General features: G+C 41.9%; 2 protein-coding genes across 2 annotated transcripts in view; both read right to left on the reverse strand.

The window, feature by feature from the left end:
- Positions 1 to 27,010, reverse strand: part of LOC308689610 (stonustoxin subunit beta-like) — a 392,706-nt gene that overhangs the window by 64,284 nt on the left and 301,412 nt on the right. The window lies entirely within an intron of this gene.
- On the reverse strand, positions 2,913 to 16,097 carry LOC308689644 (membrane-spanning 4-domains subfamily A member 4A-like). The gene is made up of 8 exons (XM_081363474.1): positions 16,093 to 16,097; positions 15,221 to 15,390; positions 13,580 to 13,690; positions 13,413 to 13,487; positions 11,915 to 12,043; positions 3,746 to 3,856; positions 3,377 to 3,439; positions 2,913 to 3,189 (listed from the first exon to the last, which is right to left on the reverse strand). The coding sequence occupies exons 2-8, from the start codon at positions 15,374 to 15,376 to the stop codon at positions 3,094 to 3,096; spliced, it is 741 nt and encodes a 246-aa protein (XP_081219600.1). The 5' UTR covers positions 15,377 to 15,390; positions 16,093 to 16,097; the 3' UTR covers positions 2,913 to 3,093.

Raw genomic sequence — 27,010 nt, forward strand, 5'->3', positions numbered from 1 at the left:
TTCAGATATTATCATGCAATGTACCATGGTATCATGGTACCATGATAATATCTGAAGTACTATAAAGTATGTACCATGGTTATATCTGAGGTACTATGGTATTTGTACCATGGTAAGTATCATGGTACCATGGTAAATCTGAGGTACCATACTATGTACCATAGTAACATCCACAGTACCATGCAATGTACCATGGTACCATGGTATTTGTACCATGGTAAGTATCATGGTACCATGGTAAATCTGAGGTACCATACTATGTACCATAGTAACATCTACAGTACCATGCAATGTACCATGGTACCATGATAATATCTGAAGTACTATATAGTATGTACCATGGTTATATGTAAGGTACTATGGTACTACCATGGTACTACCATGGTACTACTATGGTATACCATGGTATGTACTATAGTACATCATGGTAAAATTTCTTATGGGTCCCCGCTGGGGGGCGATGATCTCTGTCAACCCATTAATCATGATAACCATTGAACACGTGTCTGTGAGTTTTACCTGATCTCTGATCAGTATTATACATTTTTAGACATTTTAATTAGACATAGTATAATTAAAATTAATAATGGTAGTTAATAGTCTCTTATAGATCTGTTTAGTCAGGTTCTTATAGATCCGTTTAGTCATAGCTGAGACATTCATACAACAAACAAAACAAACCCTGACAATTGATAAAAGAACATATAGACACTTGATAATCTTATTTGATAATTAGATAATAGCATTTGAAAGATTTTACTGTCAATAAAATCTGCAATAGATTTGTAAAAGGTGTTTTATGCATGTTTTGCCAGGGTTTTGTTGCATTTACACTGTTCTGACCACTAGGGGTCACCGTAGAGACGGGTGTTGGATTGTTTCGAAGCCTCGACACAATACGGCACATTTGCTTAAAGGTTGTATCAGTGATTTAAATTCTCTTTTAGGAGCTATTAACACGAAAGCACTGTCCCGCGTCAATCTGCATCACTTTTTTTCTTCCACCACTAATCAAAATACAAAACAAAGAATTGACTAAGCAAAACTCGACTTCATGTGACTTAAACACTCACCACACAGCGGTTACACGAACAATACTTGACAAGGACACATGGCAAACGATGTTAGACATTGGCTGCGGCTGGATGTAACCGATCGGTGAGAGTTGACGCGTGTAGGCATATAAATTTCCGACCTCTCTCGTGGAGTTTGCATACTTTACCACAGCTGAAGTGAAATAAATGCAATATTTGCCAAATACACAGATGTTTCAGAAACATTTTCATTCAATACTTTATGTACTGCTTCATACAGCGTCTGTTTGAACAAGAATACAGTTCAACATAAGCGTATAGCTACTATCAATGAAGTGGAACCAAGGTTTTTTAGTCAGTTTTATTTTGATAAACATGACACAATATAACATCGCGACTACATGAAAAGAGTGTTTACTGTTATAAAAAACTGATTTGTGAGCTTTAGTGGAACTAAAGGTGTGAGAATAAACAGACACACGTGATCGTTGTCATGCGGTGGAACAGCTGTGTCATCATCAGAGCTCGTGAAGCCGCTCTTGAGAAGCTGCGCTGGCTGAGTTCTCCGGCTACTCTCGAAACGCTCTCGCGGTACTTTGATGGCATACGTCACGTGGCGTCGGCGCTGTATCAAGTTGGACAAAATTTCTAACCGGCATGCACTGCTTCAAGTCAGCCACCGATCGGTCTGCGCAGAGCTGCATGAAGTCCAACAAGCCTAAGGACTAATCACTAAACAAGACACACCGTTAAACATGATTAGACAATTAACCAATGACAACATGCCGCAAAAGACTAGGGAAGCTCATGGCAGGATCACATGAGGGCAAGGGAATCACATGACTGACATGAAACATGAACCCAAAGCTTTACATAAACTCTGTAGGACGTAATTCTTTTAAATCAGTTTTGGGTTGCTTCTAGAGGGTGTGCCGTTGTCCTGCGCAGAATCTGCTTGTTTCTGTTTTTGACTACTGTAAATAAACTCTGACCATTTATCACTGGAATATTACAGATCCAATCCTGAGATCCAGAAAGAAAAGAAACGAGACTTAATCAGGGTAGACTGCTCTTTGTGCTACTCTAATCTTTAACTGTGTTTTTCAACCCCTAAACAGGAAGCCTGCTGAAGGACACACAGAGGACTGAGACTTTAGGGAATTTAACGAATAATTTTAATATTTGCTTTTACTTTTGCAAGTTTTAAACATTCAGTTATATCAGCCATATGCATTTATTTATTATCTTTAAAGAGAAAAAAGAGTGAGTTTCACTGATGATTAGGCAGCATTGTTGATGTAAAAAAATTGCGAAGCAGTATCTTGAATAGTATTTTTACTCACAAGTGTCTGTACTCACAAATCTGTATTTACTATTTGATCCAGTGATTACATTTGTGTCTTCTTTTTAGTGAAAAAAAAAAAAGCTCACTGAGATGATACAGATGGAAAAGTAAATAATAAAGTTATTGTGCAATTCTTCTGACAGGATTATTTTATTTAGCAAAATATCTCAGCATTCACTGATGCACTCAGTCACCATTATATGTTTGGTCTAAAGCGAGACTGCTCTCATGTTTTACTGAAGGACAGCAAATGCAAGTACATTTTCTGTCTTCCTTGCAGGACTGTGATATGAAGAGTGTGCAAAGTAACATTTTAGCAATAGTGTGAAAGTGGATCATACATAACAGGCACAATACTGGTATAAACATGAATATGCGTCACATGACTAAACTTACGTCAATGTTTTAAAAAAACTCAGTTTTGACAGTCCACACTATAACGCGAAAACGGTGTTTTCAAATTAATCCACTTTGGAGAATGTTTTTTATTAATAAAAATGTGTGTCAGTGTGGACAGAAGGACAAAACAGAAAGAAAAATATGCTTTTTATTTTTTTTAACAACAATTTTATTTATCAAAAATTGTCAAAAGTTTAAACAGCATTTAAAAGATGCCACACGTATTAGTGTGGACAAGACCTGAATCACTGGAAGAACCCGTGTGTCCTGTGAAAGCATCAAACCCAACAGCAGGACCACAGCTCTGTCCACTTTTTAATATTCATATTTAGGATATTCAGCACATTCACTGTATTGTGGGGGAACATCTGCAGGATCATGATTCACGGAAGAGTCGCTCACCAGAGGTACCTGCAAGAAAAACAGGTATGCCATCAGCTTTAATGCTTATTTATTGATAGTTCTAATCAATTCTTGAAAACACACACACACACACACGTATGTATGTATATATATATATATATAAAAAAATTATTTATTTATTTATTTTTTTTTTTCCACAAAGTCCCATTAGACTGGTGCTACAAGCTTCTCTTACCTCTGATGGATTGGGTCTAAAGGCATAGGACTGTGGAATAACAACTTGGTAACGTGGAAGCACCTTCGGAAAAATACACGTTGCGTTTTATACCTTCTTACTGCAATATAAATTTAATAACATTGGATGACAGTTCTAGTATTACAGGTTTATAGACAACACTATTTCAAATGGAAAAAGGAAAAGACAAAAATCCTGATGAAATATTTTGGCGTCGAAACTTGTGCAGATTATTGAAAACAATAGAAATTGAAAAACTACCCGTCTTTCTGTCAATCTGCAATGTCCTAGCAACCACCCAGAAAACCCTAGCAACTGCTTAGCAACCATAGCGGTCACTCAGCTTCTAGCCCTGAACGCATCACTCACCTGTGGAGAACAAGCGTTGGCTTTACAGGCAAATGCTGACAGAAAGATGGAGATGATAAACTCAAGGACAGTGAATACCAAGGACACACCACTGATCCCCCGGAAGAGGATCTGAGAAAACACTCATCATTAGCACAAATATCAATAAAATAAATGATAGTTACTCACTCATACGCTGGCTGCAAGTGCAGAATGTACAATCCTTGAGGTTCATATGGTAATATAACAAATCAAACTTAATGTATAATGTCAAAGCCTTCTTGCATGGTGAACAGGGCTTGACATTAACTTTTTTGCTCACTAGCCACTGTGTCGAGTGGTTTTCAGAAGTTACACTCAGCATTTTCACAGGCAACAATTTTACCAAAACCATGAGGAAAAACTGCCATATAGATATTTTTACTACTATCTCATAATTTGGCTACAGTCAAACCACAAATTATAGCAAAATAAAGTAACTGTGAAATTCTTCATCCAAAAATTCTTCATACAGTGACTACCAAATTATTCAGACACTTTGACCTGACCATGTTTTGCTTTACTGTTTTTTCTTTAATTGCTAATGTGACCTTTTTACACACAGACTGAACAAAATGAAGCATTGCTTGGTAATTGGTTGACCTAAATTGGTATTATGTAATTGTGTAATTAAATTTAACAGATGACAGCTAATCAACCTAATTCATTTGTGAGACAGTCTAACAGAAGGATGGACAAAACCAGTGAAATATCAACTGATTTGATAACTCTGAGTTCTTGTCATTTTTTATTACCATTTTCTAAACTATAGCGAATAAACTGATAATGTGAGAAATGTTGATGGTGTCTGAATATATTTCTGGAGCAAATGAAATGAGTGAGTGAGGAGAGGCGGGTTTGTGTGTAACTCGCTGTCACTATTTTTGACCACTACATTGCACTTAGTTTATTATTTCAGATGATTTTTTAAAAGACTACAATTGATAAATGTATATATGAAATTCAGTCCGCCGAAGCGATTAGTAGGAGTGACTGTAACACGCCACTGCTGAAATACACACGCATTTGACGGGTGTTAAAGGAGAACTCCGGTCAATTTTAACATTGAGCTCATTTTTTTTTACATTTGGAGTGCTGTCAATACAGAGAACAACGACAAAAATCGGTGTTGCCTACACCGAGTTATTCTATTTTTAAAATTTGCACCCTGTTGACTTCAATGGGGCAAGTACTAAACCTGCTTTTAGGCTCTTAACATCCTTGATGTGTCATTACAAGTGCACAGAAAATGTGAGTGATTCCTTCTGAGTCAACACGAGTGGATCTGACTGCAGTAGATGTGAAAGATATGTATAAAAATGATGTTATTTAAGCCAGCGCAAATCCCTGTTTACATCCTGTTTTTCAGTTGAAGTCCAAAGTAGTCGATTGCCGAGTTCACGCGCATAGGTTTAGTTACCTATGATCACGCGCGTGAACTCGGCAATCGACTACTTTGGACTTCAACCGAAAAACAGGATGTAAACAGGTATTTGCGCTGGCTTAAATAACGTACTCGGTTACTAATGTAACCTCGGTTCTCTCTAGAAGAGGGAACGAGTATTGCGTAAGGTTAGCTTACGCATCGGGAAAGTCTTCTTTCTTCGAGATCTGAAGCCAAAAAATTATCCTTAATTTTGTATACATTGTCAACGCAGTGCAGCAGCCGACAGACCTAGGCAGGCTGTATAAGCGTGCTCATTGGCTGCTCGGCGGCAACTGCTTAAGCCTATCGCTTCGCGCCCTCCACACCCTTCTAACCGTCAGAATGGGTGTGGCCAGCGTGTATATATTCAGCGCTCATAGGCTAAAATTCTGGTTTTCGCAGTCTGAAGCGCAAAAGCTCGTGGCGCGACACGGCAGGTTACGCAATACTCGTTCCCTCTTCTAGAGAGAACCGAGGTTACATTAGTAACCGAGTACGTTCTCTTACGAGAGGTCTCTCGTATTGCGTAAGGTTAGCTTACGCATCGGGAACCCTTTGTCAACGCCTTGTGCGCCGAGCATCCAGCCCATGAATCCCAGGGAAACCGGGGAAAACACTCTGCTGGGAAATGTGGCCGGTCGGAGAGACGGGCCAGCGCAGTACAGGCACTTCATGCAGCATATGAAATAGAGCGGCGCGGCCGGTCTATAAACATATAACAGTACAAACAGTAGGGCCGGCAGAGCGAGCCCATACAGTACATTAGCACTCATAAGGGTAGGAGAAAAACGACATAGTCGGTCTCACATGAAGGGAAAAATTCCCGCGCGACAGAGAATAATACGGGCGGCCAGCAGCGCGGGCCAGCACCGACAACAGCGCGTAACGGGAAATAGGAAACAGAGCGGATCAGCCGGTCTGAGTCAAACACTTCACCCTGAGTATAGTACCAGAATAGCGCCAGCATATGAACGTAGTCTGCACACGAGAAATGGGCAGAGCATACATGTCACTTATGCTGACAGTATTTTTGCCTGTAGGGCAGGAACTTCCAGGTTATAAAACCTCACGAATGTTGACGGGGAGGCCCAGCCCGCCGCCATACAAATACCGTGATTAGAAATTCCGCTGGACCAGGCCCACGACGAGGCCATGCCTCTAGTGGAGTGGGCTCTGATGCCCAGAGGGCACTGCAGGTGTCTGGAGGCATAAGCTGCTGCTATCGCGTCCACTATCCACCTGGACAAGCTCTGCTTCGAGGCGGCAAGACCCTTGGTGCGTCCGCCGAAGGAAACAAAGAGCTGCTCTGAACGCCTGAAAGCGGCGGAGCGCGTGATGTAAACTCTCAGCGCCCGGACAGGGCATAGGAGGTTATCACTGTCCCCACTGTCGGATGCTGGCAGAGCCGAGAGGGACATAACTTGTGCCCTAAACGGGGTTCCAATCGCTTTGGGGATGTAACCGTGTCTCGGTCTGAGAATGACTTTCGAGTCATTCGGCCCGAACTCAAGACATGCAGGGCTAACAGATAGCGCGTGCAAATCACCCACTCGTTTGACTGAAGACAGAGCTATCAGAAAAACGGTTTTAAGCGACAGATACTTTAGATCCGCGGATTCAAGCGGTTCAAAGGGAAAAGCCTCTAGGGCCGCTAGGACCAAGGACAGATCCCACGAGGGAACCGAGGGGGGCCGCGGGGGATTCATCCGTCTAGCTCCTCTGAGGAAGCGGATAATGAGCTCATTCCTTCCCATTGCCCGGCCGCGCGTCGTCTCAGCGAACGCTGCAATAGCGGCCACATATACTTTGAGCGTGGAAGGGGATCTGCCCTTTTCCAACAGCTCTTGTAAGAAGGAGAGCACCCGCGGGACCCCGCATGCGCGCGGATCCAAGTTTTTAGTAGCGCACCATTTAGAAAACACCGACCATTTAGACGCGTAGAGCCGTCTCGTGGAGGGGGCTCTCGACTGTGTGATCGTGTTCACGACCCCTTCTGACAGGTCAACGGGTATCCGTTGATCACCCATGCATGCAGCGACCAGCGCTCTGGATGGGGATGCCAGATCGATCCACCAGCTTGGGAGAGGAGATCCTTTCTCACCGGGATCGGCCATGGGGGTGAGTGCGACAGCCTCACTAGCTCTGGGTACCAAGTTTGGTTTTCCCATCGCGGGGCTATAAGCAGCACTGAGTGGTGCGTTTCTCTGATCCTCGAAATGACCTGTGGCAACAGGGAGATCGGAGGAAAAGCATACAGCAGGAGGCTGGGCCATGTCTGGGACAGCGCGTCCTCGCTCTTCGAATAAAACTTCGGGCATTGAGCATTGTCTTTCGACGCAAAGAGGTCGATTTCCGCTCTGCCGAATAGGCGCCAGAGAAACTGGACTGTCTGGGGGTGCAGAGACCATTCTCCCGGGGGAATGTTGTCCCTGGACAGTCTGTCTGGACCGACATTCAGGTGGCCCGGCACGTGCGCGGCTCTCAGCGAGCGCAGCGAGCGGTAAGCCCACACGAGAAGGCGTTCTGTCAGCCTGCACAGATTCCTGGATCTGACACCGCCCTGTCGGTTCACATAGGATACCACGGACGTGTTGTCCGAGCGGACTAGCACATGGTGATCCCGTATGAATGGGAGGAAGCGCCTGAGCGCGTTCTCGACCGCTATCATCTCCAAACAGTTTATGTGGAGGCATTTTTCCCGGTCTGACCATAGGCCAAAAGCCGGTTTGCCCTCGAACAGAGCGCCCCAGCCTGAGGTGGAAGCGTCCGTCGAGATAACTTTGCGGTGTGAGATAGCTCCCATTGTCACTCCCCGCTGGTAGCAGTCGGCCGCTAACCAGGGCTTCAGAGCTGAAACGCAGCTCTGAGTCACTCTGATGCGAATACCGCCGGAAGCCCATGCTCTGTGAGGCACTCGGGCATTCAGCCAGCGTTGTAGCGGGCGCATTCGTAAAAGACCCAGCCGAAGCACTGCTGCGGCTGAGGCCATACAACCCAGTAACCTCTGAAATGTTTTGAGAGGTACGGTGCTGCCCGGCCGGAGGAACGCGGCCAGGCGTCGAATGCAGCGCGCGCGCTGTGTCGACAGGCGGGCCGTGTACTGATATACCTGACCGTCGAAGGCGAATCTCAAGAATGGCCTGTGACGGGGTATTATCTGGATCTGAAAAGCACGCGTCTTTTAGATCGAGAGATATAAACCAGTCCCTCGGGCGAATTTGCGCGAGAATTTGTCTGGTTGTGAGCATTTTGAACGGTCTTCTCATAAGAGCCTTGTTCAAACGTCTCAGATCCAAAATTGGTCTGAGAGCTCCGTCCTTCTTGGGAACGAGGAAATAACGACTGTAAAAGCCCGACTCGCTCATGGAAGGGGAAACCGGTTCTATAGCCCTTTTGCACAGAAGCGTAGCTATTTCTGCTCGAAGTAGATGTGCTACTTCCCCATTCACTCTGGTCTCGATACGCGCTTGAAAGCGCGGAGGGCGGCGAGCGAACTGCAGAGTATAGCCCTGTTTTACTGTGCTTAGCACCCGTTCTGATGCGCCTGGAATAGCTTCCCACGCTTTTGCGTGTGCAGCCAGGGGCAGAATGGCCTCCGGGCTCCGATCGCCGCGCATCGCGGGCTCGAGAGCTCGAAACGGAGGGGCGGGCGCGGCGCGCGCGCTCTTGGTGCTTAGATACGGCGGATCGCACGCAGCGATAGCTGGCCGTTTTACACACAGTGTCCCGGTGGCTTTAGACGGGGAACATAAAGTGTGAGGCGCGATGGCGGCGTCGGGGGCAAAAATGTTCGTTAGTATGTGTGAGCGCTCGAGGGCGGGCACAGGACTTACATTCAGGGGCGGGCGCGGCGCGCGCGCTCTTGGTGCTTAGATACGGCGGATCGCACGTAGCGATAGCTGGCCATTTTACACAGTGTCCCGGTGGCTTTGGACGGGGAACATATAGTGTGAGGCGCGACGCGCGATGTCGGCGTCGGGGCGAAAATGTTAGTTAGTATGTGTGAGCGCTCGAGGGCGGGCACAGGACTTACATTTAAAACATGACCGGTCGTGCGAGGCCGTGTGACAGAGCGGGCAGTGAGTAGGTGTGGGCACGGAGAAGTGGACACGTGACCTACTTTTAACACTAAAGCGGCTTTTGCCTGCTTCATGAGAGTGGGCTCTGTGAGAGACACGGGATGTATAGTGCTTGTGTACAGGGGTGAGCACAGAACGTGGGCACATTCACTGTACTAGAAACACATACGGCGTCAGCCATGCAACCAGACATTATGCTCTTTTGAAATTTCTCTGGGTTGCCGTGAGAACGGCGGATGCGCGCAGGCGAGCGGGTAGATATACCGGCTCGTTGACTGCGAGATAAACAGCTGCAGTAGCCGTGGCAACGGGGACTGACAGAGCGTTAAGCTTCGACGGTGGTCCAGCCGCAGGGCTGCGGGATTTAACCGTCTTTTCTTCTCTCGTGTTTAGACGCTCAAAAATACTCGAGCACCCTGAGAAGGTGTGGTGCGAGAGGCGGGTTCGCTTTCTGTAAGTAAGAAAGACTGGCCGCGAGCTCGGAGAAGCAAGCAGCATAAATTTTTATCTGCCCCGAGAGCTTGAACTTAAGAGGGGACTGAGAAATGTGTGAGGATTGGCGGTTGTCCAGCCGTAGCGAGACTAACACACTCTCTTCTCTTTTCGCCGGTGAGTGAGGCGCGCACGCTGAACGCTGCTCGTGACCGTCCGCTTTGTCATCCCTTGAACAGTGCAATCTGCGCGGCCCAACGAGGGAGAGAGCGGGCTTGTTTTCTGTATGTAAGAAAAACTGGCCGCGAGCTCGGAGAAGCGAACAGCATAAACTTTATCTGCCGCGAGAGCGGGGACCGAACCCGGGTCTCTGGCTTGACAGTCTAGGATTCCGCCACTGAGCCACAGGGGAGAATACATTAGTACTCGGTTAGCGTCATCATGTCTTGTGACGGCGTTTGCTTGCAGGCGAGCGTGTATTTATAACAGGCTCGTATACTGCAATAGTAACAATTCCAGTCGCCTGAACTTAAGAGGGGACTGAGAAATGGAGGTTATAGTCCAGGCCACGGCGGGACGAAAACACTCTGTTCCCCTTTCACCGGTGAGTGACGCGCGAGGACGGAGTAGCTTTCTTGTAACGTAAAGAGAGCTCCAAGACCGTCCGCTCCTGCCATCCCTTGTGAGCGGCGCAGTTTGCGCGGCTCGAACAGAGGGAGAGGAAACTCGCTCCGAGACCGTCCGCTCCTGCCATCCCCCGTGAGCGGCTCAGTTTGCGCGGCTCGAACAGAGGGAGAGGAAACTCGCTCCGAGACCGTCCGCTCCTGCCATCCCCCGTGAGCGGCTCAGTTTGCGCGGCTCGAACAGAGGGAGAGGAAACTCGCTCCGAGACCGTCCGCTTCTGCCATCCCTTGTGAGCGGCGTAGTTGCACGGCTCGAACAGAGGGAGAGTACGGGTATCTATCACATTCGCCTCATCTCCTGACGCGGCGGCGGCGCGGGCGAGAGCCGGCGGTTGAGCGGCCGGGAGGGAGAGGGCGAGAGAGAGCTCGAGGGAGAGGTTCCGGCGAGCTCCTCAGTCACAACAGTCTCCGGTGGTCGCTGCGAGCGGCGCTTCTTATTGCGCGGCCCGGCAGGGACAGGCGGAGCGACAGCTTGGTCGAAAGCTTCAAGTCGAGCCCGCAGGGTCGACATTGAAAGCTCTTCGCACTCGGAGAGTGCGGTGGCGGCGTGCCCGCGGCCCAGGCGGAGAGCGCAGAGAGGTAGCGGTCTCCGTTGCTGAGCGGGGCGCGGCACGAGCCGCAAAAACGAGGCGTTTTTGCTCTTTTAGAATACACACAGAAACAGTAATAATGTAAAGGATATGTCGCCGGATAGCGTAGCAGGCACGGATGGCTGAAGGCGGCGAAGACGGCCGGCTTCCTCAGGCGCTGTCCTAAGCTTGCTGGTCACTGGTTTCAACAGCGGCGGCTCTCAAGATCCAGCGATGCGAAGAGCGTCGCTGAAGACAAGAAAATCAGAATTTTAGCCTATGAGCGCTGAATATATACACGCTGGTCACACCCATTCTGACGGTTAGAAGGGTGTGGAAGGGCGCGAAGCGCCCTCATTGGTTGCCGCGTTCAGAGCGCTCACCGATAGGCTTAAGCAGTTGCCGCCGAGCAGCCAATGAGCACGCTTATACAGCCTGCCTAGGTCTGTCGGCTGCTGCACTGCGTTGACAATGTATACAAAATTAAGGATAATTTTTTGGCTTCAGATCTCGAAGAAAGAAGACTTTCCCGATGCGTAAGCTAACCTTACGCAATACGAGAGACCTCTCGTAAGAGAACATCATTTTTATACATATCTTTTACATCTACTGCAGTCAGATCCACTCGTGTTCACTCAGAAGGAATCACTCACATTTTCTGTGCACTTGTAATGACACATCAAGGATGTTAAGAGCCTAAAAGCAGGTTTAGTACTTGCCCCATTGAAGTCAACAGGGTGCAAATTTTAAAAATAGAATAACTCGGTGTAGGCAACACCGATTTTTGTAGTTGTTCTCTGTATTGACAGCACTCCAAATGTACAATAAAATGAGCTCAATGTTAAAATTGACCGGAGTTCTCCTTTAATATCAAGACGTAAATTATTAGTAACAGTAAGTGGTCTATTAAATTCTTCTATTAAATGCAAGTAAAACTGTGACTAGAAAAGTTGTTAACATACCTTGTAATTATAACAGTTATATCTATAGCAGTAAGGGATATGTCCTACAGACAACTCCAATGAAAGGATAATAATGGAAATGCCTGCAGTTATAGCACTTGAGATGTTCATTCCAAGTGAACCTTTCACCTATAGACAGAAAAACAAGTTAATTAGTTAGAAAGCACTTTACCCAGTGTGTTAAAGCAGATCATGAAACAATATATATGGAGCACTATAAAAAAAAAAAAAATAAAGTTGCAAGTTGCAATTATAAGGCCCAAGACCTATTCTTCTTTAATAGAATAGCAATACATTCATTCATTCATGTCTGGCAACTTGACATGTTTTCTGTATCATGTAAAACTAAAGGTAATTTGGAGATCACCGATTTCTTTGCAAACTGATTAGATTTTGATTAGACTTCATTGCTCTTTATGAGAATATAATGGATTTTATGCATAGTCAATCAAATTAACCATTTACAGAGCATCCGGAAAGTATCCATAGCGCTTCACTTTTTCCACATTTTGTTATGTTATGTTATGTTATGTTATAGGCTTAATCCAAAATGGATCTGAGCCTCGACACAATCCTGTCTCAGAGCTGTACAGACACTTCATGGCTTGGTTTGTGCTCTGACATGCACTGTTAACTGTGGGACCTTATATAGGCAGGTGTGTGCCTTTCCAAATCATGTCCAATCAACTGAATTTACCACAGGTGAACTCCAATCCAGCTGTAGAAACACCTCAAGGGTGATCAGTGGAAACAGGATTGCACCTGTGCTCAATTTTGAGTGTCATGGCAAAGGCTGTGAATACTTATGTACATGTGATTTTTTTGTTTTTTATTTTTTATAAATTTGCAACGATTTCAAGCTAACTTCTTTCACGTTGTCATTATGGAGTATTATTAGTAGAATTTTTAGGAAAATAATGAATTTAATCCATTTTGGAATAAGGCTGTAACCAGGGTGCGATTTGTGAAAAAAACAGAGGGGGGGGGGGGGGATGTTTTGAAACATTTTTATTCATAAAAATAAATCATGAGAACATGAACTCATCACTGCATTTGCAGAAATTGTAAAATCTTTTTTCTTATTAACTCATGAAGTAGCCTAACGCAATATATTTACTCTAATAGCTTATCTTTTTTCTTTTTTTTTTTACTGCTGCTGTTAAAGTAATAACATTAACTTTACATCGTGATGCTGAGCTACAGTGAAATGGTAGAAAAGACAGATGCATTATTTGTGTTAGTCAATTCGCCTCATTCGCGCGAACTGGATGCGTGAATGAGGCTGGTCTACCGCGCCGCGCTAAGCCTCATTTGCGCCGCAGGACCTCTAGACGCGCGTAAACGCGTCTTTACATTGACTTAACATTGAAATCATTCGCGCCAGACGCTCAAGAGTGAGTGAGTAATCAAAAAACTTTTGCTTTAGCCTCAATTGAGTGAAAGTTTGAAAAAAGTTTGTTGCTTGGACCCCTGAAAATAACAAGTGATTTGCGCATACCAAACATAAACTGGAGGAGGCTTTGCCATGGAGTTTATTTTCTGCAGCAATGCAGAGTGATCCTGCGATAATGTACTGAGAGGAGAGAGAAAGGATTATTCTGTTAGAATATTTAGCCTGTGTTAGAAAAGACTGAACTGTACTTAAATTGTACATTGTTTCCTTACGATGAGAGATCCCCAATAAGGAATACCACTGAAGACAAAGATGGATTCTGCATTGACTGTAGACACGATTCCCAACAGGAGAATCAGCAGACCGATCATTATCTGGACAGTCTGAGGAAGACCAGAAAACAGGTTCTTATTGCAGGGGAATAGTGAATCACAGTTATTAGCTGAGCAGGGTTGCCAGGTCTGCACAACAGTTTGTTAATGTTTGTACTTGTCACCGCTAGGGCCGAGGACAACCACCACTCCGGAGGAGCTACACCAAGACACACCAAAAGCCAGACAAGGGGGGATGAAGGATGAGGGACAGATTGGTCCAAAGGCCAGGACCTTCAGATGGCAGACAGCAGGCCAACGTAAGTAATGAGTAGGACACAGGAGGCTACAGGTAAGGATCGACAGACGGTGGGTTTTCTCTTCTCACAGGACAGCATCAGATAACTGAGTGTCACCTCTCTTTCACAGGACGACGGGGAATAGACCAGGACCTTTTTTTGGTGGGGAGCAACGAGCAGTATATGGTAGGCAGAAGGCAATAACCATCCGATCAAATGCAGTAGTCAGCAGTAGGTGGCGGGCAGGGTACAAGGGACTACAGGTGGGTGGCAACAGACAGTGGGCTTTCTCTTTTCACAGGACAGCGTCAGCTAACTGGGTGTCACCTTCCTTTCACAGGCCAGCGGCAGTTGGAGTGCAGTGACGGATAATAGGATCCCTCACCGGGCAGCGATGGCAGAATGCAGTGGCGGATAGCAGTTTCTCTATGTTCACAGAACAACAGTGGTGACTACAGAATCCAGCAGTTAACAACTGAGTCTTCTTACCACAGGGTAGCGATGGCAGCATGCAGTGGCGGATAGCAGTTTCTCTATGTTCACAGAACAGCAATGGTGAGTACAGAATCCAGCAGTTAACAACTGAGTCTTCTTACCACAGGGTAGCGATGGCAGCATGCAGCGGCGGATAGCAGTTTCTCTATGTTCACATTAATTCTTGGTACTCCACCAGACTAGATGGTCTCCGACTAAGTTTTCAAAGTGCTGGTAACATCAAACGCTCAAACACTCGTGCATGTATCAAACCACTTTAAATATTCAACGTGCTCACTTCAATCGTCAGACACTGCAATGACACACCGTTTAACAGTGAAAAGTGTACCTTCACTTCAGCTCGTCGGGGCCGGCCGATCCACTATGAGGATACTTTCAAAAGGGAGACACCGAGTTCGACCAACAATCTGCAATTCAGACCCCTCTCATTTCCCTCACCACGCCAACCATCTTTACTTCCGCTGCCATCCTGCCGCCTCTGCCTCTCGTCTTCTCGTAACCTCGACTTTGATCACAACCGCTCTGCTTGCCTGCGCACTCCTCCCTTCAACCTGCCGTTTCTCTCTCTTCAAACCGCCACGCACACTCACTCATTCCCAACACACGCTCAAATAGCCACTTGATTATCCACCGCAGCTGTTGCTCATCAATATGGGTGTTACACCGGAACTGTTTCCCCAAGGGAACTCGTTCCGTTCATTGTAGTTCCTATTCGTCACCCGGTGACATCCTAATGCTTTTTTGTTTGTTTTTTTCCGTACCTTTCCTTCACACGTATAAAAATAAATTTTATTGAAAGATTTCTCACCCCAAGTGCTTTTGGTTGGCCTTTCAGGAAAGCCTGAAGTCCTTGAGGAGCTGAAGCTGTCTGTGGCACATAAACAGTCGCTGGAGCCGTTTGTTCTGGGGCCTGAAACTGGATGATCAGCGTCGACGAGTTTGTGGGAATGACGGTACTAGACATTCTTGTTTCTGAAACTGAAATTGACCTGTACAGAATAAAGACATGTAAAAACATGTGAAGAATAAAAATGAGAAACCTCAGATTGTTTTCATGGCAAGAGTTCAAAAGATAACACCAATTCAATTTTATGAGGAAAAAAAGGTCTGAAAATGTTTTAAATATACAGAAAAAAATTATGGATTCTCGATTTGGTATGCAACTGAATGCACTCTTCAGTTGTTTTTTGCTGTGTGTTCTTATAGAGATATAGAGATAACGCATTCTGTGGTGTAATACTGTTTCCCAGAATGAAAGTTAAAGTGGGTGGAGCTCAGATGCTTAGGAGGGGTGGCAAAGCTACACACTATTTCCAGGAAATCAAGTCTGACACACTACTGTAATATAATCTCTTTTCACAATAACTATAATATTAAATTGAATCTTACTTAATTTGTCTTTGTTGTATTTAATATAATCTGCATGCTGGTTTGGAAACAGTCTTGTAAATATTGTACAAAACATGTGACATAACAATAATAAGCACAGTCAAAACCATTTATCTTACCTTATTTGGAACAAATTTGGCCCAATAATCAGTAATTCAAGACTTCTAAAAAATAGAGAAAAAATTGAGAAAACTAATTGATTTTCTTGTTTTTGGATTGTAAAAAACAACAAATTTTGCAGCATACTGTATCATTTGTGTTAATTATGGGTATATAAGCCAAATTCATTACCTTTAGTATGCTGTTAAAAACGAAGTGAGGAAGCTGGATCTTCCAGACAAAAGAAAACACAGGGCTAAAAAAACAGGACTAGACGAGGAAACAAGGAGCACTTGGGGAAAATGAGGGTGGGGAAACAGTGGAAGAACTACAAAGACCAAGTACAAGACTACAAAAGGACAGGAAATCATAAAAGATAAAAAATACAGGACACTAAACAAAAGACCTAACACTAGTGCATCCCAGACTCAAACTCATCATAAGGTATCCCTGAGAGTTAAACATCTAAAACCATACTATCACACACAAGCAGGAGATGAGACAGATATTCACTGAGCTGAGGCCTCATTTATAAAACTTTCTGTAGATTTCATACTAAAAGTCTGCATACGCACAAAAAGTTTTCAGATTTATAAAACCATGCATGCCAGAACCTGCTCAAAAATCCCAGTCAGCGGAAGATTGTTTGTACATGCATCTCAATCCCCGTCACCTCCCCGAAATAACCATACATGGAGCTTACAGTGCCTAGTTTCACTATCTGTATCATTTCCATTCATATTCCCATCCACTTGATATCATGTTTAACACCATCAAAGGTACAAGACATTGGAAAATATTAGATACGGAATATAAATGGCATTTGTGCTATTCACATTACATTGCTAAAACTCATCCAATATCCTTGCTATGTTTTAGGATAAATATTAAAATATACATAAAAACTATTGTATTGTATAAACTATTTCTCAAATAAAGTTTTTAGAATAGTGTTGATCTATTCATTTCCACAGGTCAAATAGTATTTTAATTGTTTTAACACCTCTGGGGTCTAAGGTGTTTTTGGGGTCCTTGAGATGTTCTGACATGCCCTGACATTTGTGCTTTTTTCAGTTGCTTATAAACATATTAATGGCAAAGGTGTAATTACACTCTATTTAGCACAAAAATATATTTATCACTATTTATACATAATATGTGAGCAACAATGTTTATGCATGGTTATTGAAAAAACTAAAAACTAAAGTTTCTGAAATAATGCCACAAAACACATACTAAATATGTGTCAATACGACTTTTGACTAATGGATGTTGTCGCCTAGAGTTTTTTCTTCAAAATGATCTGAAAATCATCCTGCCTAATCATTCAAATAAAACAATACATTAATTTAAATTTTGCAAGACACTTTCTGTTTGGAAAGGCAATATGCGAGTGGGGGTCAACGATCCAACACCATCATGCATATTTAGTGGTTCGCACCTGAGGAGACAATGGGGCCCGCATACTTAATGAGCCATTCATTCAGGTGTGTCACTGAGCCACAAGAAAGAATGCAAGAGCAAAATGTATGTGTGTGAATATATATATATATATATATATATATATATATATATATATATATATAGTGTATATATATATATATTCTACCAAATTGGTTCACAGTTGGAAGCATCTCATTTTTTTATATTTTTCCACAAATTGTGCTTGCAAATTGTATAATATCCAAGGAAAACATGTCTAGTAATTGTGCAGTTAATTCTCATACTGTATTTTCAGTTTTGGAATATATATCCTCTCCCCAAATTTGTCACTAATAAAACACAATAAATATTATTTAAAGAAAAGGCTTATATTTTCCTTTTAATAGATTGTTTACATCTACCTTGTAAATAGATTTTTTTTATTAAAAAGGTTACAATTACAACAACAATTCAAGTGTAATCTTTCTTTGTAAAAACTAAAGTATGCATTTTATCATACATATTTCAAAGTTAAGGATTCATTACTTTAAATATAGCCTAGGTTACATTGGAACAAACACATAATAACATATTATTTGATTACTTTATCTTTGACAAAACATACTATATTTAACATATGAGCAAAAATTGGCAAACAAAAGCTTATTTGAGGTGGCAGATATTTGACAGTAAAAATGTATAATCTATCCAAAATCATCATTCATCATTCATTCACACACAGAAACGCGATTCAAATTTAAACTATCTTTTTGTGAGCTGTGGTAAACAGCGCGCATCTCTGCCGTTCATTCATTCACACACAGAAACGCGATTCACTTGAGAATGAAAAAACTTACTACAGTATTCCTCAGCTCAGCTGCATCCGTTGCTCCTCGAAATACCCGCACTTCTGAGGTACATTTTCCATTATTATTATTCTGCAAACAGACTTACAGGACAATATCACTCTGCAAACAGACTTACAGGACAATATCACTCTGCAAACAGATGTACAGGACAATATCACTCTGCAAACTGATGTACAGGACAATATCACTCTGCAAACTGATGTACAGGACAATATCACTCTGCAAACTGACTTACAGGACAATATCACTCTGCAAACTGACTTAAAGGACAATATCACTCTGCGAACTGACTTACAGGACAATATCACTCTGCAAACTGACTTACAGGACAATATCACTCTGCAAACAGATGTACAGGACAATATCACTCTGCAAACTGACTTACAGGACAATATCACTCTGCAAACTGACTTACAGGACAATATCACTCTGCAAACTGACTTACAGGACAATATCACTCTGCAAACTGACTTACAGGACAATATCACTCTGCAAACTGACTTACAGGACAATATCACTCTGCAAACTGATGTACAGGACAATATCACTCTGCAAACTGACTTACAGGACAATATCACTCTGCAAACTGACTTACAGGACAATATCACTCTGCAAACTGACTTACAGGACAATATCACTCTGCAAACTGACTTACAGGACAATATCACTCTGCAAACTGACTTACAGGACAATATCACTCTGCAAACTGATGTACAGGACAATATCACTCTGCAAACAGATGTACAGGACAATATCACTCTGCAAACTGATGTACAGGACAATATCACTCTGCAAACTGATGTACAGGACAATATCACTCTGCAAACTGATGTACAGGACAATATCACTCTGCAAACAGATGTACAGGACAATATCACTCTGCAAACTGACTTACAGGACAATATCACTCTGCAAACTGATGTACAGGACAATATCACTCTGCAAACTGACTTACAGGACAATATCACTCTGCAAACTGATGTACAGGACAATATCACTCTGCAAACTGATGTACAGGACAATATCACTCTGCAAACAGATGTACAGGACAATATCACTCTGCAAACTGATGTACAGGACAATATCACTCTGCAAACTGACTTACAGGACAATATCACTCTGCAAACTGACTTACAGGACAATATCACTCTGCAAACTGATGTACAGGACAATATCACTCTGCAAACTGATGTACAGGACAATATCACTCTGCAAACTGACTTACAGGACAATATCACTCTGCAAACTGACTTACAGGACAATATCACTCTGCAAACTGACTTACAGGACAATATCACTCTGCAAACTGATGTACAGGACAATATCACTCTGCAAACTGACTTACAGGACAATATCACTCTGCAAACTGACTTAAAGGACAATATCACTCTGCGAACTGACTTACAGGACAATATCACTCTGCAAACTGACTTACAGGACAATATCACTCTGCGAACTGACGTACAGGACAATATCACTCTGCAAACTGACTTACAGGACAATATCACTCTGTAAACTGACTTACAGGACAATGGCCCTCATTTATCATTCTTGCGTAGAAACGGGCGTATATATTGGCGTAAGATTATGCTTACACTCCTCTCATCGCCTGATTTATGAAGCTGTGCGTACCTTTTAATCCAGGTGTACGCAATACCTGCCCTTGATAAAAGCCGCGGCTGAAAACGATCGTCATTAGAGTAACACGCCCCTATATATTCAAGTCTCCGCTCCCCCCACGCCCTCATTTTACGCCATGGACACACGGAAGACGGCAAAGAAGAGAAACTTCTTTGAGAAAGAGAAAGCGAAACCAGGGAAGTGGAAAGAAACAAAATTGATTTCTAGATTTTTATTATTAATGACGCTTATTGTTATTTAGAAGAAGAATGTCGTTATTATTATTATTTGTATTATTATTATTATTATTTAAAAGAAGAAGAATGTCATTTTTATTATTTTGTCAGTCTTAATTATTTTTTTGGCCATTGAAAGCCTTTCATTACTAAACCCAGTCCGTGCACATCTGCCGGGCCTAACCCTGGCCTAACCATCGTTTCAAAGAATAGTACAACGGCGAGCGCGTCGAGTATAAACGCCTCGTCCGTTTGGGGAGGTGCGCGCGCAGTCTGCGGAGACTCGCGCTGCGGAGCCAGGCGAAAGTATAAACAAGGCTTGAAACGTCAGGTAAAGCGCACAGGCTCGCAACTTAAGGAATACATATGCCTACAAATCAAATGCTTTGGTCAAATCACACAAATGAAACATTGAAGTCCATGTTGCACAAAAATAAACACTGAAGTTTATAATTACTATGTTGTTGTTTTTTTACAGTGGGTCATAATATATCATATCTTTTAGTTTGTCAGTGCGTTTTGTGGTGTTAGGAATTGTTTTTCTGCGCATTCCCGCACTCAAAACGTGCGTACACCACCTCCTGAGCTGGCGTAGGATTTGAGCGTGCCGTACGCCAACGTCCATATTGATAAATCTCAAAGTCACCGTGGTTTTGGGTGTACGCCAGGTGTAAGCTGGAAATTTGGTGTACGCACTTTTGATAAATGAGGGCCAATATCACTCTGCAAACTGACTTACAGGACAATATCACTCTGCGAACTGATGTACAGGACAATATCACTCTGCAAACAGATGTACAGGACAATATCACTCTGCAAACTGACTTACAGGACAATATCACTCTGCAAACACACTTACAGGACAATATCACTCTGCAAACAGACTTGCAGGACAATATCACTCTGCAATCTGACTTACAGGACAATATCACTCTGCGAACTGACGTACAGGACAATGTCACTCTGCAAACTGACTTACAGGACAATATCACTCTGCAAACTGATGTACAGGACAATATCACTCTGCAAACAGATGTACAGGACAATATCACTCTGCAAACACACTTACAGGACAATATCACTCTGCAAACAGACTTGCAGGACAATATCACTCTGCGAACTGATATACAGGACAATATCACTCTGCAAACACACTTACAGAACAATATCACTCTGCGAACTGACTTACAGGACAATATCACTCTGCGAACTGATGTACATGACAATATCACAAAATATAAGAGCAATAAAACTAAGTTGCATACAAACTCACCTGAAAAAATTATCTTCAGAACTGAGCATAGAAGCTGAAACAAACCTTATTCAGAGTAAAGTCCAAACAAACGTCCATAGTTTCAGACATCGCGCCACTCACGATCTGAAAGTTCCTGAATTAAAGTAAGGACTCTTGGGTTCACATTGAGACGTGAAGTTTGTCAAAGTCTTCTCCACTTTGGTGCCCTTCTCTGGGTTGATGGAGAAAAAACACCTTGGGAAAGAAGAAAAACAGGCAACTTATTAATTATAAAATAGTTTTATTAACAGAAAAAATAACTTAAATTTCTTTATTCAAGATAAATAAAATATTTTAGGTATTAAAGGGTTAGTTCACCCAAAAATGCTGTCATTGATTACTTACCCTTCATGTCGTTCCAAACCCGTAAGACTTTAGTTCTTTCTTAAGTCGTCTTAAGATCTTAAATTAGGATTTTTTAATGCAATCTGAGATATCTGTCCCTACATTGACTGCTACGCAACTGAAACTTTGCTTCAAAAAGTTGAAAGAGATTGAAAAAGTAATCTGAATTGAACGGTTTATTCCAAAAAATTGCAGACACAATCGTTTATATGATGAACAAAGTTAATTTAGTCTTTTATTCACATATAAACATTCATCAGCTTATACATCAGTTGTGGTAAATAGAAGCTCAAGTATGTTCACTTGACATGCGAGAACCAGGCAGCCTGAGGTTTGAGGTTTGTTCTTGTGCGTCAAGCAGGCCTGGTTGAGTTTGTTTGTGTTTGCTGACCAATGTTTATATGTGAATAAAAACCTAAATAAATCTGTTCATCAAATAAAGTGATGTGAAAATTTGGACTAAAACACTCAATTCATATGGATTAGTTTTTACAATCTCTTCATGAACTTTTTGATGCGTCAAAGTGGTAGTTGCGTAGCTGTCGATAAAGGGACAGAAATCTCTCAGATTTCATTAAAAAGCGTTAATTAAAAGCTTCAATTGCGTTTCAAAGATGAACAAACTTCTTATGGGTTTGGAACGACATTAGGGCAAGTATCCCTTGAATTAACCCTTTAATAATAGCTGGACATGTCAATCAGACTGCAGTTTATCAGTGACTCCAGTTAAAAATTAATGATAAAATAAAAGGCCATTTCATACCCGATTTAGCACTCTGATTTAAATGCTCTGTTGGAAGGGCAAGTCAGCTGTGAGACCGTAAACACTAACTGCTATGATTGGCCAACATCTTTGTTCATTCATCAATCATTCATAAAGAGCTTCTATTCAGATCTAGGGCTGGGTACCGAGTTCGATACTTTTTAGGTACCAACCGAATTGCCTCGATACTATCGAGTATCGAAAAATTACATGTTGTTCGGTACCAGATTTCGATACCTAAGGGGTTAACTCGTCAACATCAGTGCTCAAATAAATACATATGAAATGCACAACGGCACACCTAAAGTCGCTCACGCACATATGTGCAAACTCTACACACACGAGACGCGCAGAACTCTCCACGCACATACTCATACGAGACGCGCGCACACACACACAAACTCTCCATGCACACTCATATGAGACGCGAGCGCACACACACACAAACTTGCGCACATACTCAATGAGACGCGAGCACACACACACACACAATACCCTAAGGATGTGGAAAAGATGGCAGACATGGTCTAAAAGCCAAACAAGTTAATATTTGATTTCATAGGGACTTAATAGCAACGACAGACGCCACGGGAGAGCAAGCGCTTGCGGAAAGGACTTTGTCGATCTCCGAATGCAACGTTACATGAGGAGAGTGAAGATGGAAAGCTTTTAAAGATTAGTTTCCATATAAATTCACGGTTAATTTGTTGTTTTGTCGTTAGTGAAAATCAATATTGACCTTGTATTTGAAAAAGGATCCTCATATAAAAACAATACTAAAATTCAGAGTAAATTCATTCGCATTCGGAGATCGACTATTTTTGAAACGGTGTGAACTGCGCCTCTCCATGATGACAAGGAAGTATCAGCAAAGAATTTATTGATTTATAGCCCTTTGGTACCGAAATTGGTACCGAGAACTGTGGATTTTCACTGGTATTGTTACCGAATACTGAAATTTTGGTACCGTGACAACACTAACTCTGACAGTGTTTATATTGCAATAATGACCTTTGTAAGTGTACAGACAGTTTAATAAGAAGGTATCTTCAATGCTTCGGTTTGCATGTAGGGACCCTCATTATGCTACCGTGTTAGTGTGAGGCTATTTTGAGCCTTGTTAGTGTTATTAACTAGCGATTTATTTTTACTTAGTTGCTGCCCCATATACAGATGGTGGACAACCAGAATAAGACTTTTACCGCCGCCGTTCCCGTGGCGGCAAAATTGGGATGTGTATTTGCTGCCTTTTACCGCTGAGTGGCGCTGTAATCACAGACTTTAAAAAGTGTCAGTTTATTCTCTTTATGACGTAATCTGCCGCGCGGCAGTAATCTGAGCTGAGGTCACAGATAAATTCAAGATAAATATTGTGGTTAAACGAATTCAAATTCATTAAATTTAAACAAAGTAGACACACGTTAACATTGTGTGCCCAGTTTTTCTATAATTTAGAAAGGCTATGTCAATAGGTTACTTGTCATTTACTTCGTGTTATTTTAATGTGTTTGTAGATTTATTAACTGAAACATAACAGTGAAATAATTTAAAATAATTTACCGTAAAATTAAAACATTTTCAGGACTTGCAGTTACTAACCGATGTTAGTCGGTTTAAGCATTCTTTGTTATATTCAGAATTAAATAGGCTTACATGTTGTTATGATTATCAATTGAATTCTTTAATAAATAATCAACCACAATGCCTATTACTGCCGCAGCAAAAATAAACCAGTCGAATTTCAAAGTCGTTCGCGAAATGACTAGGCTATACCGGGTGGCGCAAGTGACAGGGCAAAACAGCAGCAACTGCGGCATTTTAAAAGGTAAGTTTCCTATCTGTTTATTTAAAAAAAAAAAAAAAAAAAAAACATGGTGCAAGATCTTGTAAAAAAAAAAAAAAACTTTTTTCATTATTTGAACAAAAATGAGACTGACTGAATATGTAAAAAATATAAACAAAAAAAGCAGAGAATAAAACAAACTTTTAGGGAAAAAATATAGGCCTATTATGCTACAACAGAATTGGTTAACATTAACGAAAGCAAAATATGTAAAAATACATTTCAAACAAAATAAAACAAAACAAATTCGTGGCCGAGTGGTAGGCTATAACTTACATTTCAATAATTCAGATGACACGGGTTCAAATCCCGAACAAACATGGGCTACTTTTTTATTATTAATGCAGAGAGATTTGATAGTTCTAAAATATTGCTACACCATATTGTTTTTTTTCTCCTATAGCCTATATTAAATATTTTATATTTATAAAATAAAATTACCATTCATTTCCATTTTACATTAGGGACAATTTTTATCCAACAGAATGGCTGAATTTACATCTGCATAATAATAATAATAATAATAAATAAACACAAAAAACAGCACAAGGTCTTGTAAAAACACTTTTTTTATTTTTTCGACACATAATTTCGAGACAGTAAATTGCCAATGTTAAAAAATAAACAAATAAAAAGAATATAACAAACTTTTAAAACAGAGAAAATACTAAATTAAAATAGTAGCTACAATATAATTTGTTAATTTTGACACAAGCAAAATGTAAATATGTAAAAAAAAAAATTTAAACCAAAAAAAACAACTTTTTTTTAAAAAGAATTCTAACTTTAAAATGGAGATGACTACAATATCTAATATTGTAGACGTCGGTGAGCAATAGTATTCCTCAGGGAGCATAGAAATTCGTTCACCCTGTCCTTGATCCGCTTGCCGTCACAGCTAGCCATGCCGGGGAATCTCTGGGCAACTGAATTAGTTATAAAGTGCCTTACGTTCACAGGCAGTCCACGTTTGCCTCTCGAACCATCCCAGTTTGTTGTGGATGCCCACTCTTCGTAGAGTTGCTGCGGTACCACGGTGCGGAACAGCAAGCAACCATACCGATCTGGTCGCCCCCGACTCTGCATCATCAGCGACTCAAGAAGCTCCGGAGTGGGAGAAGTGAACGGTAGATCGGGATGAGAGTTTGTAATAGGTGCTGTGACAGAAGAAGGCATACTTCCCCTGCTCTCTGCATCCCAGCACGGAGTACCCCTGGTCGGAGTCAGACAGTCTGAGGTTGCGGCGGGTGTACAGTTCAACCGTGTCCTTAGAGCCTCAGTTACCGCTGTCTGTGCCTCTCTTAGCTGCGTTACAACCTTGGAGTGGATCTCGATTAGCCCTCTGTGGGTAGCTTGCATATCAGCAAGGGATGCCTTTGCTTCTACATGTGCCTCTTTGCAGACACGCAGCTCACTCCTCAGGGCCTCCATCTCCTCAAAATGCTTCGCCTTGCAGACTCGCAGCTGCTGTTTTAGTGCCTCAATCTCTGCGTCGCGCCTTACCAGCTCAGGCCTTAAGTCCTCAGACACGGTTTGTCTTTGGTGTCCCATCACTTCTCTAAACAGAGTACTCACCTATATCAAGAGAAAACACGTGTTAATACAAATCCGTTTAATGTAAAATATGTATCTAAAAATCTTAAATAAAGCAAATTACCGCTTTTTTCGGGACCATATGCTTCTTTGACGCAGCATTTTCCCTCCTCTCTGCTAATGCAGGGCCTGGGGCTCTGTTTTCCTCCAAAGATTTCTGTCAACAAATGATTAAAACATAGTAGGTAATGTGATAAATAACAATTAAAAGGATAGTAGGTAGGCTATGTGATAAATAACAATTAAAATCCGTGGTAGCCTACTTTGTTACAAAGCTAGTCAGTTTAATGTAAAATGTATCTAAAAATATTAAATAAAGCAAATTACCGCTTTTTTCGGGACCACACGCTTTTTTGTCGCAGCATTTTCCCTCCTCTCTGCTAATGCAGGGCCTGGGGGTCTGTTTTCCTTCAAAGATTTCTGTCAACAATAGTGTAATGATTAAAACATAGTAGGTAATGTGATAAATAACATTTAAAACCAGAAGAATGTTTAAATTCATATTGAACAACAATAAAATGATTAGCTTTTGTGTTACCTTTCTTGTGTTCGTCATCCTGGAACTGTAAAACGAAGAGGTGTTCATTTTTTGGACGGAACAGTTCAGTTTGCAAAATAAGTTCTGTGGCATTTGCCTTTTTTATATATACATGGCTGTGAAATGTGGGTGGGTTTGCAAAGGTGTGAATCAAAAGTGAGAAAAACATTATGAAACGAGAAGCGCCTATTCAAACTGAGGGGCACGTGCCCTTTCAGATTTATGACGCAAATTAATTGTAAATGTAGCCTACTTTAGCTTCCAAAACACTTCCAAAAAATATCGTTTTATTTTTGTTTTCATTTGAAATAATCACACCGGTGAGATTAGAATGGTCAGTGTCCCGTGTTATCAGCTGATAAATTCGTTCGCGCTTTGGCTTTCGCTGAACCAAAGACGATCAGTGTTCAGTGTTTTCAGTCATAGGCTATAAGGTTTAGTTATGTTTCTGATATTTAAATACACATAGTATAGCTAATACCCAAAATATGTGTAAAATTGCTGTCTACTAAGCTTCAATAATAGTCCATTCAAATAGCCCATCGGCCATAATATAAGTTCAACTATCAGTATGTCTAAAGGTGTTT

This window comes from Scardinius erythrophthalmus (assembly GCF_964197995.2).
Source record: "Scardinius erythrophthalmus genome assembly, chromosome: 4".
Classification (NCBI taxonomy): Eukaryota; Metazoa; Chordata; class Actinopteri; order Cypriniformes; family Leuciscidae; genus Scardinius; species Scardinius erythrophthalmus.